General features: G+C 38.4%; 2 protein-coding genes across 2 annotated transcripts; both read left to right on the top strand.

Moving 5' to 3' along the window:
• Window positions 1–1,491: 1,491 nt before the first annotated feature.
• Window positions 1,492–1,905, top strand: LOC308420179 (late cornified envelope protein 2A-like; the record flags this gene model as incomplete). The annotated part of the gene is made up of 1 exon (XM_080916086.1): window positions 1,492–1,905. One exon carries the CDS (start codon window positions 1,492–1,494, stop codon window positions 1,903–1,905), a length of 414 nt encoding a protein of 137 aa, XP_080772212.1.
• A 14,323-nt stretch (window positions 1,906–16,228) lies between these two features.
• LOC308420174 (uncharacterized protein) lies at window positions 16,229–16,672 on the top strand (the record flags this gene model as incomplete). The annotated part of the gene is made up of 1 exon (XM_080916083.1): window positions 16,229–16,672. One exon carries the CDS (start codon window positions 16,229–16,231, stop codon window positions 16,670–16,672), a length of 444 nt encoding a protein of 147 aa, XP_080772209.1.
• Window positions 16,673–17,518: the final 846 nt, after the last annotated feature.

The following is a 17,518-nucleotide window of genomic DNA, read 5'->3' as shown; positions in this document are numbered from 1 at the left end:
TTGTGCAAGGTTTTACACTATGCAAGGCAGATGTGTAAAGTGCACCCACATAGGCACAAAGGGAAAGTGAAAAGGTGGAAAGAGACACACTACAAACTTCAATATTTTTGTTAGCTAGACTTGGGCTACAAGCAGCACATCTCACAGATAAAAACCAGAAAAGAAAAGAAAAAGGCTGGAGAAGATGGAAACATGACTGGTTCCTACTCTGATACTTGGAATGAATGCCAGTATTAAGCTTCCAGGAATCCACTTCCTGTCCTCATGTCTAAGTAATGCTCTAAGAAAGATGTAGCATTCCTGGATGTCATGGAGGAAGGCTGGGGAGAAACAACTGGTCATCACTAATCATATGACTATGTGGGTGTCAGGAGGAAGGCCGGATGCTCCATGTCCTGCCACTGTCTCACAGACAGTCACACTGTCTCACAGAGCCCAGAATCAGAATAAAAGAACCGAAGGACTGGGCCCTTCCATCCACTCCCTGGCTGAGATACACACAGATCTTGTGCTACCCATCATCTTGGTAAGTGTCCACTGGAGGTAAGGGCAAGGGATTTTAAGAGTAGAGCTAGACTAGAGCTGGACCAGCACTGGGAAGGATCCCTTAGACTTGTGGCCATATTGATAGATCATAAAACATGGTGAAGTCTGAGGGCCGAGGCAAGGGAAGCATTGACAGACACTAGCCACAGCCTTAGTACTAAGAGACTGAAAAGTTTTGGGTATTCTGGCTCTGGAGAATAGAAAATATCTTCAGTGTATAGGGCTCCTTAGGACGGAACACTCAGCACAAATAACTGTGCATTTGGACACATTACTAGGGGGACTTGACTTAAGATGATAAAGTTTACTCTTCCTGCCAGTAAAGAGCTACAGTCAGGAAAGAGCAACAGGATTTCAGTTTGGTGTGGAATAGAAAGCCCTGCTTCTGGGATCTATTTACATACTTCTCTGATCAACTGGACACCACCAGGATGTCACTGACTTTGCTACCCTTTACCTGAGAGAAGATAATTTGGATACATCTGACCTCGAGTCTGACAACACAGGCTTTTGTACTCATGGAAGTCTGAACAGGGCTTACATATTGTTCTGTCAGTGGCTGAGCTTACTCCTTAAGAGATTTTAGAAGGTCCTATGACATACTGATCTTCAGCTAAAATCATCCTCAAATGATGATTGTTATTTCTTTTACAATCACTCATTTTTGGAATAGCATACATACCGGCACAGGCTAAAAATAGCAGACCTTGTCTAAATGGCACTAGATATTTACTTAGTGCTACTGAATTTTGGGTAACAATATTTCATAGGCTCATGTTTCTGACGTTCCAAAAACATGATGAACAGGATGTGACCTGAGAATATTAAAAATAAAATGAATATAGATAGTGGTTCTATGATGATCAGAGATACTTCTGGACAGAATGAGGATCTAGGGGGCCATGTGTGTGATTCTCTTTCAGCTCCTGAGCATCCACAGCCGAGATGTCCTGCCAGCAGAACCAGCAGCAGTGCCAGCCTCCTCCCAAGTGCCCTCCCAAGTGCCAGACCCCAAAGTGCCCTCCAAAATGCCCCCCTAAATGTCCTCCCAAGTGCCCCCCTGTGTCTTCCTGCTGTGGCTCCAGCTCTGGTGGCTGCTGTGGCTCCAGCTCTGGTGGCTGCTGCAGCTCTGGGGGTGGTGGCTGCTGCCTGAGCCACCACAGACCCCGCAGATCTCTTCGTCGCCATCGCCAGAGCTCTGGATGCTGCAGCAGTGGTGGCAGCAGTGGCTGCTGTGGCAGCAGTGGTGGCAGCAGTGGCTGCTGTGGCAGCAGTGGTGGCAGCAGTGGTTGCTGTGGCAGCAGTGGTGGCAGCAGTGGCTGCTGTGGCAGTAGCCAGCAGTCTGGGGGCTGCTGCTGACCTGGATGTGGAAGACTTCAGAAAAATGCTGCAGGAAGAGGACTTCCTTAGAAGACTCCACAATGCTTGCTGCTGCTCTCTCTCCTTCTTCCCACCTTCTCTACCCCTGAGGTGCTGAAACCTCTTGGGAAATGAACTGAATTCTCCTGAGAAAATGACAATGTCCATTTGTCTCTTTGTTATAAATTAAAAAGCCTTGACAACCATTCCTGACAAGACCATTGATTTTTTTTCTTGGCTCACCTGCTTCTCATCTCATAGTCATCCTTTCCTTCCCACAGACTGTGGTACCCATAGATGTGTTTGTGTTTCCTGTGACATTATACTAACTGCTGTACTCTGTCTGTAGGAACTTCACTTCTCTTTGTAATAGTAATGTTGGTTTGAATACATAGAAATAGTAATCACTTTCCATGATCATAAAACTGGGGGACAAACTTAGTGTCAAGGGAGTTGAAGGTACATGTCCACTACCAGACACTTATTAGGAGGATTATGACTCTACACTCAGAATAAATGAGAACAACAGTACCCTGGCTAATCATTTTCATTTCCTTTTTACATTCTTGTTGGTCTTTTGTAAAGAAAGTTGTTGCACAGAACTACAGAAACTTATATTTTTTTGAGTCACTTTGCTGCTGAATCTGCTGTGTTATGGTGTGGGGACTTCTGTCCAGCTGACCATTGGCAATGCTCTCATCCTTTCCCCTCTCTTAGTGCATGCTGAAATCTTGACTAATGATGAGTTCATTGGAGGAGATTGATGTTTGGAGGTGTTTTCACATGCCTTCTCCCTACTTCTGTGTTTTAATTTAATACAAGTCATTGCAGCATTTCTTGGATAAATTGTCTCTGGTCTTGTGGCTTCCTTCAGATTCCTAACTCTGTCCTCTGTCTTTAGTAGGGAAGAGACTTTGTCATCATTTACCACTGTCACGTCTACAGAAAGAGCTTTTCTGTGCACTCGCTCACCCTCTCAGTACCTAATGTCCAGTTCTCTTACACATGTATGAACCTGTCACTGTAGTATTTATTCACATTGCTATGTATTATTTAAGCAAAAGAAATTCATTAAATTAAATGTAAAGTTCAATTAGTTTTGCTCAAAATTTAGAGTAGATACCAGAGAAAACAATGTACAGACTCACTATTTACAAGCTTAAATATTATAAAATAGCATAAATTAATAATAATATATAAATGAAAGTTCTGCTATAAATGTACCAGGGGCCTGTGTCCAGGAGGTGTATGATGTTTGATTGGTTGATTATTCACTGATAGCACCCAGGGGTACAAGTTAATTAACATTATTGGTTTTCTGGTGAGGATTCTATCCAGTAGAGGTATTTCAATGCATCCCCCAATTCTTCCATTAAGAGTCCCCAACATCTGTCTAATGCTGGTTGTGAGTATCTGCATTTGTTTCAGTCACCTACTGGATAGAGCATCAGAGAAGACAGCTATGCTAGGCTCTTGTGTGTAAGTATAATAAAGTTTCATGTTCTTATCTCCTTGTACAAAGCTCAAGTGTAAGTGGATCAAAGATCTCCACATTAAACCAGATACACTGAAACTATTAGATGAGAAAGTAGGGAAAACCTTAGAACACATAGGTACAGGAGAAAATTTCCTGAACAAAACACCAATGGCTCAAGCTCTAAGGTCAAAGATTAACAAATGGGACTTAATGAGATTGCAAAGTTTCTGTAAGGCTAAGGACATTGTCAAGAAAACAAAACGGCAGCCAACAGAATGGGAAAAGTTCTTTACCAACTCCACATCAGATAGAGGCCTAATATCCAAGGTGTACAAGGAACTCAAAAAGCTCAACACCAGAGAATCAAATAACCCTATTAAAAAATGGGGTACAGAACTAAACAAAACGTTTTCAGTTGAGGAACACCGAATGGCCGAGAAACACCCGAGAAAGTGCTCGACATCCTTAGCCATCAGGGAAATGCAAATCAAAACAACCCTGAGATACCACCTCACACCAGTCAGATTGGCCAAGATCCAAAACTCAGATGACAGCAGATGCTGGCGAGGCTGTGGAGAAAAAGGAACACTTCTCCACTGTTGGTGGGGATGCAAGCTAATACAACCACTCTGGAAATCTGTCTGCGATACCTCAGAAAATTGGATATAGTACTACCCGAAGACCCAGCTATTCCACTTCTGAGCATATACCCCAGAGACACTTTAATACACAACAAAGATATATGCACCACAATGTTCATAGCGGCTCTATTTATAATAGCTAGAAGCTGGAAGGAACCCAGATGTCCTTCAGAAGATGAATGGATACAAAAATTGTGGTACATATACACAATGGAATACTACTCAGCCACCAGAAACAATGACTTAACCAAATTCTTAAGAAAATGGCTGCATCTAGAGAATATCATCCTGAGTGAGATAACCCAGTCACAAAAGAACAGACATAATATGCAGTCACTGATAGTGGGATGCTAACCCCAGAGGCTTGCACTCCCCCAGAAACAACTCACAGACTGTATGAAGTCCAAGAAATAAAGAAAACAAAAAAAATATACATATATTTACAAAACAAGAAGACTTTGACTATTTCCATGTTGCGTTTTGTTTTACATGTACTTTACGCTTATTGTAACTATTAGGTTTTCAATGCATACTGTCAAGCCCTTGAAAAAAATCAAGTACTGACTAAAAAATTATTCACATGGTTTTATGTAAAAATTATTTCAATGTTTGAAAAAACAGTACTGACAAAAATGTATAATTTTAAGCAAAAAATGTTTAAAATCTGTACATTTATCTTTGTTTTGTAAAATAAAGTCGTTAATAAAAAAAGTGTCATTAATAATTTCATGGACTGGTACTCGCCTGTGGCATGTGTCTCAAATTGGACAGGTTATTGGTTGGACATTTTTTCTGTCTCGGCTTGAATTTTGTGCTAGTATTTCTTTTTACACAGGACAAATTAGGGGTAGGATGTTTTATGGCTGGGTTGTTGTAATTTTCCCTCTATCAGAGAATATGCATGTCTAATTTCGGTTCCATGTTCACACTTTTAGGCATTTTGGTTTAGGTCACCCATACTGAGTCCTGGGTAAAAACCCACCCTAGGACTCCCAATTCCCCCACCTCCGCCATAGGAAGATGCATATTTCCATTCATTTTCCTGGCTATCTGGTTGTCTCTCTTGTCATTTTCCACACCTGATTCTGCCCTCCTATTCCCTTCCCCACCCCTTCTACAACTTAGATCTCTCCCTCCTTTTGCCTCCTATGACTAACTTGCTTCCCCCTTTGAGCTGGATTTAAGCATCCACACTAGGACCTTCCTTCATGTTCTTTGAGTTTGTGGGGTGAATTATGGGTGTCCTGTACTTTGTCTAATATCTACTTACCAGTAAGTACATACCATGCTATTCCTTTTGGGTCTCAGTTACCTCACTCAGAGTGATATTTTGTAGTTCCTTAAGTGCCAGGAATATTAATGATATCATTGTTTTTTAATAGCTGTATAGTATTCCATTGTGTGACAGAACCACATTTTCTGTGAGGTTCACCATTCTTAGGTGAGGAATATCTGGTTTGCTTGCAGCTTCTGGGTATTTCAATACCGCTGCTGTGAACATACTGGAAAATGCATCATTGTGGTATGGATAAGCATCTTTTGGGTATATGTCCAGGAGCTATATAGCTGTGTCATCAGGTAGAACTAGCTCTAGTTTTCTGAGAAAATACTAGATTGATTTCCTGAGTAGTTGTTCCAGTTTGGAATCCCACCAGCATGTTACACTTTCTTCAAAACCTAGGCAGAGTATGCTGTCACTTGAGTTTTTGATCTTAGCAATGATTCTGATTGTTGTAGGATAGTATCTCAGGGTCATTTTGATTTTTATTTCCCTGATAACTAAGGCTTTTGAACATTTCTTTTAAGTGCTTCTTGGCCTGTTTAGATTCCTCTTTAGATATTGCCTTGTTTAGCACTACATTCCCATTTTTAATTGTGTTTCTTGGTTTGTTGGACTGTCACTTCTTGAGTTCTTCATCTATTTTATACATTAGCCCACTGTCAAATGCAGGGTTGCTGAACATCTTTTCCAAACCTGTAAGCTGCCACTTTGTCTTAAAATGACAGTGTCTTTTGCTGTACAGTAGCTTTTTAGTTTCATGAGGTCACATTTATCAGTTTTTGATATTAGTGCCTGTTCTGTTCATCAAATTGTCTCCTGTAACAATGAATTAGCCCTACTTTCCACTTCTTCTTTTATTAGATTTACTGTATGCAGTTTTAGTTTGAGGTTCTTGGTACACTTCGACTTGAGTTTCATGCAGAGTGATAAATGTAGAACTATCTGAGCTCTCCTGCATTCAGACATCCCGTTAGCTTAGCATTATTTCCTAAATAGGCATTGTTTTTCCATTGTACAGTTTTTGTTCATGTTCGTTGTTTCTGAAAAGCCAAGTGTCTATATTTGTGTAGGTTTATTTTTGTGTCTTAGAGTTAAATTCCACTGATTAAGCTGGATGTTTCTGTAGTGGTACATGTCAGTCATACACCTTGATTGTTAGTTTTTTCTCATTATTGCTCTGTAGTACAGCTTGAGTTCAGGGATCATTATTCCTCCAGAAGATTTTTATTGTTCATGATTGATTGTTTTTTGTTGTTTTTTTTTATATGAAGTTAAAAATTGCTCTTTCAAAGTCTGTGAAAAAAACGGTGTTGGATTTTTGATGGGAATTTCATTGAGCCTGTATATTGATTTGGCTAAAATGGGCAACATCTCTGTTAATCTTTCCATTCCATAAGCACAGGAGATTTTTCCATTTTCTAATCCCTTCTTCAATTATCTTCTTTATGGACATAAGTTTCTTGTATAATCTATTGTATAAAGAAACTGAATAAAAATTACATAATCATTTTATCAGACACTGAAAAATCCTTTGAGAAAGTCCAACACCATTCATGTTAAAAGTGTTGGAGAGATCACAGAGTCAAAGCATATACCTAAACATAAAAAAACCAACAAAAACAAACCAAAAAAAAGAAAAAGAAAAAAGAAAAAAGAAACCCACCAGGACAAGAGCCAACATCAAATTAAATGGAGAGAAATGCAAAAGAATCTCACTAAACTCAGGGACAAGGACAGTAGTACCACTGCTCTTCCTGTCTATTCAATATAGTGAGTGAGTTCTAGTTACAGCAATAAGACAAGAAAAGTAGATCAGGAGCTACACAAATAAAAGGAAGAAGCAAAAGATCAATGTGCAATTTCATCTGGGATAACAAAAGACATAGAATAGTGAAATCCATCCTCAACAACAAAAAAAACATCTGCGGGAATCACTATCCCTGACCTCAAGCTATATTACAAGGCAATTGTGCTGAAAACTGCATGGTACTGGTACAGAAATAGGCATGTGGATCAATGGAAGAGAATAAAAGATCCAGAAGTGAGCCTTCATGTATATGGTCACCTGATTTTTGACAAAGGAGCTATAAACATTCAATGGAAAAAGGACAGCCTATTCAACAAATGGTGCTGGTCCAACTGGCACTCAACATGCAAAAGAATGAAAATAGACCCTTTCTTATCTCCTTGTACAAAGCTCAAGTGTAAGTGGATCAAAGAACTCCACATTAAACCAGATACACTTAAACTATTAGATGAGAAAGTAGGGAAAACATTAGAACACATAGGCACAGGAGAAAATTTTCTGAACAAAACACCAATGGTTCAAGCTCTAAAGTCAAAGATTAACAAATGGGGCTTAATGAGATTGCAAAGTTTCTGTAAGGCTAAGGACATTGTCAAGAAAACAAAAGGGCAGCCAACAGAATGGGAAAAGATCTTTACCAACTCCACATCAGATAGAGGCCTAATATCCAAGGTATACAAAGAACTCAAAAAGTTAGACACCAGAGAATCAAACAACCCTATTAAAAATGGGGTACAGAGCTAAATAAAACGTTCTAAATTGAGGAATATGGAATGGCTGAGAAACATCTAAGGAAGTGCTGAACATCCTTAGCCATCAGGGAAATGCAAATCTAAACAACCCTGAGATTCCACCTCAGACCAATCAGATTGGCCAAGATCCAAAACTCAGATGACAGCAGATGCTAGTGAGGTTGCGGAGAAAGAGGAACATTTCTCCACTGTTGGTGTGGTTGTAAACTGATACACCACTCTGCAAATCAGTCTGGCGATTCCTCAGAAAAGTGGACATAGTACTACCTGATGATCCAGCTATTCCACTTCTGGGCATATACCCCAGAGACACTCCAATATACAATAAAGATACATGCACCACAATGTTCATAGCGGCTCTATTTATAATAGCCAGAAGCCGGAAAGAACCCAGATGTCCTTCAGAAGATGAATGGATACAGAAATTGTGGTACATTTACACAATGGAGTACTACTCAGCCATCAGAAACAATGACTTAACCAAATTCTTAAGAAAATGGTTGCATCTAGAGAATATCATCCTGAGTGAGATAACCCAGTCACAAAAGAACAGACATAATATGCAGTCACTGATAATGGGATGCTAACCCCAGAGGCTCGGACTGCCCCAGAAACAACTTACAGACTGTGTGAAGTTCAAGAAAAAAAGAAAAGAGAAGAAAACAGAACAAAACAAAAAACAGTCATTCTCAATCCTTACACACCAAGAAAACGTTGACTAATTCCGAGTTACATCCTGTTTTATGTGTACTTTTTGCTGATTGTAAATAGTAAGACCTTAATGCAGAGTATCAAACATTAAAAAAAGAAAAAATAAAGCCAAGCACTGATACAATTGTATTTGTATACATTTATGCAAAAATGTTTAAAATTTCTTTCTTTTATCTTTGTTTTTTAAAATATAGTTTAAAAATAAAGGAAGAAGCAAACATATCACTGTTTGTGTATGATCTGGTAGCATACATAAACGACCTCAAAATTTTACTAGAGAACTGCTACAGCTGATTAATAACATCAGCAAAGTGTATGGATATAAAACTAACTCAAAAAATCAGTAACCTTCCTTTATACAAGTCATAAGGAGGTTGAGAATGAAATTAGGGAGAAACACATCACAATAGCCACAAATAATGTAAAATATCTTAATGTACCTCTAACCAAGCAAGTGAAAAAAATACCATTCCTTTATACAAGCATAAATATTTCTTTTCTTTCTTTCTTTCTTTCTTTCTTTCTTTCTTTCTTTCTTTCTTTCTTTCTTTCTTTCTTTCTTTCTTTCTTTCTTTCTTTCTTTCTTTCTTTCTTTCTTTCATCTGCTTTCTTCTACACATTTGAGGGATCTCTAGGTTGGTTCTATATGGTGGCTGCTATGAATGATGCAATGACCCACATCAGTCTGTAGGTGTCACTGTGGTCTGATGACTCTGATGTCTTTATCGTTAACCTTTAATTGGTATACATGGATCTAAAGATAATGCTTGTTTGTGTTTTGAGGCTCTTTTTCTCCACCATCGTCACCAGAATTTCTTGGCATGCGTTCTCCTGACAGTGGCCATGATGATTTCCATGAGCTGAATCTGAGCACCAGATTTTTAATTTTTCATGTTTGTGATGGATGAAAACAGTAAACGTTTTGCATATATAGCTGGTTATTTTTCTTTTAAATACTGATGGTTCATTCTCCCTTTTATCAGTTGCACGATTTCATTGTAATCTTTCACTTTTTTTGATAGTCTAGGAACTAATTCGCCCCCAAGTGTATACTGACCCACAGTTTATTTCTTTATGTTAGCTGCGTGCTTGTTACATTTGTCTAGGACAGTTTTCAAGTTACGCTCATTCTTAATCATTCCTTTTCCCGAGAATGACATTTTTTAGAATATTCTAGCTGATTTATATACCCTGAAGCCTTTTCTTCCTCATTTCCTTGCGTGGTTGTCACTCTTAGCTCTCATACAAAAAATCATCATCAGAATTGATTTTGTGCAGTGTAAGTGGGACAGGTGTGGTTTTTCTCTTGTCTATGTGGATTTCCTGCTTCTTCTTTCCCAGGTACTGAAGTGGCACTCTCTTCTTCAAAGTGTGTTATTGACTCTTTTATCAACGATTTCATGTCTTTCTCTGTGTTCTGAAGTCTACTTTAATGGTGCACACACAATTCTCAGACTGTTTACAGGAACTTATGTTATTTAATATAATAATTTAGTTCTGGAATATAACTTGAAAGTAAGTATTGTGATACTTTTTTCGTGCATTTCATAGTTTTTAAATTTGTACAATGGAAAAAGTTCTTTAACAGTATATTCAATTTTCTTTTATAGCAAACCTTATTTACTTAATGTTTTATATATTCTTGCTTTTCTAGACTCCTCATGGCATGGGCCATGAATTATGTTTTTTTATACTGTATTGTTTTTTGACCTTATTGGATATGAGTATTACAACTATGTGCCTACATCTATTGACATATTCTATTGCATTTACTGTTTGTAATTGCTTCAGAATCCTTGCATCTGTGTAATCAGACAAACCTTGATGGTACTATTGCTTTAGTGTGATTCATTTTCCAGTGGTTTAATGTAATTTTTATTATTTGATTATATTTTGGCCCATGGATTTCCAGGAGATTGAGAATATTCACCCATTATTCCTCCTACTCAGTTCTTCAAGAACCCATGCTGTATCTTCTTAATTGTATAGGACAGAGAAGAAGAAGAGCGTGAGTAGCAGGTTGGAAAATATCTTACAAAATAGATGCTAATAATGCCATGTGGAAATGTCTATCTATCTATCTATTTATCTATATATCTATATCTCTATCCATCTATATGTGTGTGTGTGTGTGTGTGTATTACTACCAGTTGTTGACAATTATTCTCTGAAATACAGTATAGTGTATCATAGTTCCACAACTAAGTTTAGATATTCAGTTCAGTTTGTTGGTCAAACATATTCCAGAGATAATGACAACAATATAAACTTTTGTAATTTTTTTGGGCTGTACTCAAAGGTGATGATTTAGTCCCCTTTGATGAAAGCACAAATCATTTTTGTTATAGTAAATTAAAAAACTCATTGATATTAATGGTGGCATTTACAATCTGTTGGATAGCTTTAAGGGAATAAGAATTGCAATACTAGTTTCTGTTCGGTAGGATAAAAATTCTTCACAAATATAAACCAGCTGTGAACCCAGAGAGCTACAATCATGACAGGTATGGCATAAAGGGCTCACAGGTGCAATAGTGGCATAGATATTATGAGGGTCACCAATGTTTTTATTTGAGGAATAATATACACTAAGAAGTTTGTGTTTTATTTTAACTTTTAGAAAAAAGATGCTTGTGTGTGAGCTCATTGTACACAGTTTTACAGTTGACTTTTACTGTGTCCTTATGTAGTTTTCTGGTAATTTTAAAAATTACATATAATGTAGCAAGTTATTTTTTTATCATTTTGAAATTACAATGCATCTCCATTATCTCCTGTTTCTTTTTATTTTTGTAGCCTCTACCACAAATTCTAGACCATTTTCAAATTCTTGTTTTACCCATTTATTCCTGTGTTTGTTATTCAAGACATTTAATAAAATCACATTCCTAAATTTAGACTTCTCAATGAGTATAAATTTATTTGTATGTCCAATTTTTATAGCTAACTTTTGCTACTGGATAACTTATTGATATGCTTTTCCTCAGGGAAAATTATTATTTCTGCTCTTAGGACTCCATAGTTACATAAAGTCTTTTCAATCTGGCTAAAGTTCAGGACTTTTCTTTGTTCACTTTGTGATGTTTATTTTTGTTAATATTATTCAGCTCATGTTTAGGCAGCCATGTTTTTGAGACTTTATGGGTCTAGCCTATGATATTACTGAAAGACACTTTCTCACAGCAAACTCACTCAACTTGTGGCCCTTACAATTTATTTACTTGCTCTTCCATAATTAAATTTGAGTTTTACTTGCTGAAGTTGTTATACAGTTTTATCAGTTGGGATAGCTCTTCACACTCTGCATTTTCAAATACCATGGTTTTGTTTTAAGGGCCTCTGTTTATAAGAGAGTTTTTCTTAATGGGAGTTGAGAACTACTTTTTTCTTTGGGGTATAGGGAGAGATATTTAGAGAGCAGTTGGGGATTATGCTACTGAAGTAATGTGAGTGTGGTAAGTTTTTGTCACAGATTTATGACCACACTGTCATTGGATAGTTGTGTAGGTTCTAGTACCATTAGGCTGATCCTAACTGTAATTAGAGAGCAGTTGGATAACCACAGGCTATGCCACAACTACACCCTTGGGTGTCTTGTTCTTGATGCTCCTTGTTGTGCCTCACAGGAAACACCTGACAACTGAAGCCCTCACATTGTGCACATTTTACTAGCCATGATGTTCTCATTGGCCTAAGGTTTAAGTCTCCAGAGATCACACTCAAGTCTAGATTCTTGTCTTCTTTTAGCAATCTTGCTACTCACACAAAGCTATGCTCAGACAAGTCAGCTGAGGGCCTGGGTGTTGTCTTGCCCAGATATAAAAATGTGGACTGGCTGTCATCTTAGCCACATCATCCTAGAAATCCCAAGGTGAACCTGGCATAACTACCACTGGGTAAATCACGGATAAGTTCCTGACCTCTCCCAGTTACTAAGGCCATTATAACAACCTGCACAACAGAATACATTCAACCCAGTTGAAACAGCTACTGATTCTTCAAGGTCATGTGACTACATACCTTACTGTAAGAGATTGTGTTCCTTTAGGGTGATCTTTAATAATATCTGTTTCTAAGTGTAGATACTAATGAAGATGGTAGTGAGAGGCTTATTCATCACAAAATGTCTAAAGGATTAAAGTGTTCAACTAGGGATTATAAGAGAAACCATAAACCCTTAAAAAAGATTAAGGAATTAATCTTGATTATATTAAGCTTCACAGATTAAAAGCAAGAAAGGTGGAATCAAGCTACATAAGTAAGTCCCCTAAAGTTGTAATATAAAATTGTAAGGACAATAAATATTACAATAAAATACAGCATAATACACTTACAATAAAATACAGCATAAGACTGTTCCTGTATTTTTTTAGGTGATCAACATTAGTGTCTCCACACCATATTCACCCCTTTTCTCACTTTCTTTTTATTAATGTGCCATCTGAGATTAACAGTAATAGCATTTAGTTTCAATGAGAGATATGTGGTAGCATCTACAGATCCAGCAATATCAAAATTTGAAGACCAGAGTAGCAGATTTCTAAAAAGGAATTAGCTGTAAAGGTATGAACAATGATCCAACAATCACATCATTTACCTAAGAACAATTTTGAGAGCAGCAGGGGAAATGTTTCAGATTAAATAGCATAACTGGCTGATGTCATAAAGGTTATTTTTCTTAAGTGACATACAGTGCTGAACAAGTCTTTGCTAATGTGTTTGTTGGAGTTACCTGTGGGATTGCATTTGGTCCATTAGGTGTTTTATCTTTCATGCATAAATACACTTACAATAAAATACAGCATAAGACTGTTCCTGTATTTTTTTTAGGTGATCAACATTAGTGTCTCCACACCATATTCACCCCTTTTCTCACTTTCTTTTTATTAATGTGCCATCTGAGATTAACAGTAATAGCATTTAGTTTCAATGAGAGATATGTGGTAGCATCTACAGATCCAGCAATATCAAAACCTGAAGACCAGAGTAGCAGATTTCTAAAAAGGAATTAGCTGTAAATTCATGGATAGTTTAATATAAACTTATTTTGTAACAAAATGCAATGAAATAGACAAAAATATGGTAATCTATTTTCTCTGTTAATAACCACCACTTTATTACATCAAGGAATCTTAGTTTGCAAAGTTTTGTGTTTCTTTTGGACCTTTTTATACACATCATTTATTGAATATCTCAGTACTCTTATTTAAAACTTACAGTTTACATTTTCACTTACATAATTTGCATTGTTCTCACTGACCATTCATTATCTCCCTCATAATCCTCCCTCCATCTCTCCTCAGCTTCTCTTCTGAGAGGGTGGGAACCCTTTTGAATCACTCCCAACCTGGCACTTTAATTTCTGCAAGACTAGGAACTACCACTCCCTACAAGGTCATAAAAAGTAACACAAATAGAAGAACATATTGTACATACCAGAAACAGCTTTTGGGACAGCTTATATTTCTGTTGTTCAGGACCCACATGAAGGCCAAGCTTTACATAGGCTCCATATGAACATTTGGTTCAAGTCCAAATAATGTGAGTTGTTTTGTTGGTGGTTCAGTTTCTGTGATCTCCCAAAGTCCAGGTTAGTTGATTTCCTGTGGATTTCCTATTCTCCTTCTGGCCACTAATGTTGACATTTTCCCATCAATTCCCAAGAGCCATCCCCAGTTTGGCTGTGGCTACTGGCATCTGCCTATGTCAACTGATTTTCATTATTTTTATGAGGTAAATATTTTATATATTAATATGTGTGTGTGTGTGTGTGTGTGTGTGTGTGTGTGCATGTGTGTGTGTACGCGTGGTTTTGTTTGACCAGTGTTTATACACATGTTTGTTTGTGTGTGAATGTTTGTTTTAGTGTGTGATTTTACTTATTCTTTTAATAAGAAGGTGTTTCATGTCCTGAATCTTGAATTAAAATTAGTCTTGAGCTGCCCCAATTATGTACCAGTAATCAATCCCATATTCTCTTTAAGAGCAGTTTACATTATCCATTGATGAGCCATCTCTCAACTGTTGTTGAAAATCCATATTATCCACTGCTTATTTGGCAGTTTGCAGTAAGTCTGCTGAAAAGCATCTAAGATGATGCACTAATTCTCTGAGACATTTTTATCCATGTCTTGAAATTTCATTGATTTTCATATATCCTCATAAATATATTACTGCAATTCTATTATAATACTTTAAGTAGGAAATGATACTGCCTAAATAGATTATTGAAGTGGCACCACATTATGTTTTGGTGCTGAGCCAGTTTCATCATGCATGGTTTTACTGCTGTAGATGTCTACAGTGCATCCAAATAGGACCAGCTGAGAAGGAACCTGAATGGAGGCAGACATAAGAATCTTCATATTAGCTTATCATGGTCTACCAGTTGCACATATCACAGTGAGAAGCACATGGATGGAGGATGATGAAGAAATGAGTGGCTCCTAATGCAGATACTCTATAGAAATTCCAGGTTTAGGGATCTATGAGTCCAGTTCCTCATCTCATGCCTAAGTCATGCTCTCAGATAGAGGCAATGTGCCTTGCCCTTACAGAGGAAGGATGATGAGGGATATCTTGTCATGATCTGTCACAGAACCATGTGAGTGTCAGGAGGCAGGGCATCCCATCCCCAGCCATTGTCTCATAGGCTGGGACAGTGTCGAGAGTCAGAATAAAAGGACCCATGGACTGTGCCCTTCCATCCACTCAGTGGCTGAGATACCTACAGATCTTGTGATACCCATCATCTTGGTAAGTGTCCACTGGTTGTAAGGGAAGAGACTTCAGATGACAGCCTGTCTAGAGCTGGAAAGGTACTGGGAAGGATTCTTCCCCTGAGTTAACAGTGGCTTTAACAGATACTAGCCAAATCCTTGATACGAAGAAACACTGAGAAGCTTTCAGTATTTTGCTATTGCAAACACTATGTACCTTTGGTGCATTTGGCAGCTTATAATGGGAAATTGAGCAGAAATTAATGTGCATCTTGACAGGTTACCTGGAGTAATTGGTGTCCTAATAAAAATGCTTTTCTTCCCTAGCACTGAAGAGTTAGAGCAAGGAAAGTCATCAGGGTCTCAGTGTGGATTGGGATAGAAAGAGCCCTGTGACTGGAATCTGTTCATATATTTCTCTGATCAATAGGACACCACCAACATGACACTGACATTTCCACCCTTAGCTAGAGCAGATGGTAATTTGGATACACCTGAGCTCTCATCTCATAAATTGGGCTAGTGTTGACATATTATCCATCAATATGCAAGAAGTTTATTTGAGATACTGGCTTAAAAAAATCTCCTTCAGGTTATGATTCTTCTCAGTTTTATAACTAGTTATCTGTGAAACAGGACATGTGCATACATGTACAAAAACTAAGAATAGTAAACCTATCCAACTTTCATCAGATATTTAATTAGTGCTTCTGGATTTCAGATAACTATATCTCATGGCCATGTGTTTCAGATGGTTAAAGTCAGGATGAACAGGATGTGAGAATCTGAGTGTATTATAAGTGGAATGACTGTAGATGGCATTGCTATGACGATCACTAATGCTTCTGTGGGACCAGCATTGGTGAGGTTACACAGTGTCTGGTGTCTGACATGTCTATGACTCTCTCACAGTTCCTGAGCATCCACAGCCGAGATGTCCTGCCAGCAGAGCCAGCAGCAGTGCCAGCCTCCTCCCAAGTGCCCTCCCAAGTGCCAGACCCCAAAGTGCCCTCCAAAATGTCCCCCTAAATGTCCTCCGAAGTGTCCCCCTGTGTCTTCCTGCTGTGGCTCCAGCTCTGGTGGCTGCTGTGGCTCGAGCTCTGGTGGCTGCTGCAGCTCTGGGGGTGGAGGCTGCTGCCTGAGCCACCACAGACCCCGCAGATCTCTTCGTCGCCATCGCCAGAGCTCTGGATGCTGCAGCAGTGGTGGCAGCAGTGGCTGCTGTGGCAGCAGTGGTGGCAGCAGTGGCTGCTGTGGCAGCAGTGGTGGCAGCAGTGGCTGCTGTGGCAGCAGTGGTGGCAGCAGTGGCTGCTGTGGCAGCAGTGGTGGCAGCAGTGGCTGCTGTGGCAGTAGCCAGCAGTCTGGGGGCTGTTGCTGACCTGGGTGAGGAAGACTTCAGACAAATGCTGCAGGAGGAGAACATGCTCAGAAGACTCCACGTTGCTGCTCTCTCTCCTCCTTTCTTCCTCACCCTGCCTTTTAAGGTGCTGAAACCACCTGGGAAATTCACTACATTCTTCTCAGAAAATGACAATGTCAATTTTCCTTTTACAAATTAAAAAAGCTTTGACAACCATTAATGTGAAGACCATTGCTTGTTCTTCTTTTTCTTTCTTTCTTGTCCCACCCTGCTTCTCATTTCATAGTCATTATTTCATTTCTACAGACTGGGGTACCCGTAGCTACTGCCTTCTTTTAGATGTATATCCATTTCCTGTGACATCATACTAACTTCTGTACTCTATTTGTAAGAACTTTATTTCTCTTTGTAATAGTAAAGTTGGTTTGATTACATAGAAATAGTAATCACTTTGCATAAATATAAAACTGGGCGACAAACTTAATATCAAGGGGGTTCAAGGCACATGTCCACTATCAGACAGTCATTAGGAGGACCATAGTTCTACACACAGATTAAATGAAAACGACAGCACCCTGGACAATCATTTCTTTTCTTCTTTACATTCTTGTTTTCTTTAAAATAATGTAGTTGCAAAGAAATACAGACACTTATATATATATTTGGAGTCACTTTGCTGCTGTATCTGCTGTGCTATGGTGTGGGAACTTCTGTCCAGCTGACCATTGGCAATGCTCTCATCCTTTCCCCTCTCTTAGTGCATGCTGAAATCTTGACTAATGATGAGTTCATTAGAGGAGATTGATGTTTGGAAGTGTTTTCACATGTCTGCTTCCTACTTCTGTGTTTTAATTTAATACAAGT

Source organism: Micromys minutus (genome assembly GCF_963924665.1).
Source record: "Micromys minutus genome assembly, chromosome: 4".
Lineage (NCBI taxonomy): Eukaryota > Metazoa > Chordata > Mammalia > Rodentia > Muridae > Micromys > Micromys minutus.
This window is presented reverse-complemented; position numbering and strand designations above follow the sequence as displayed.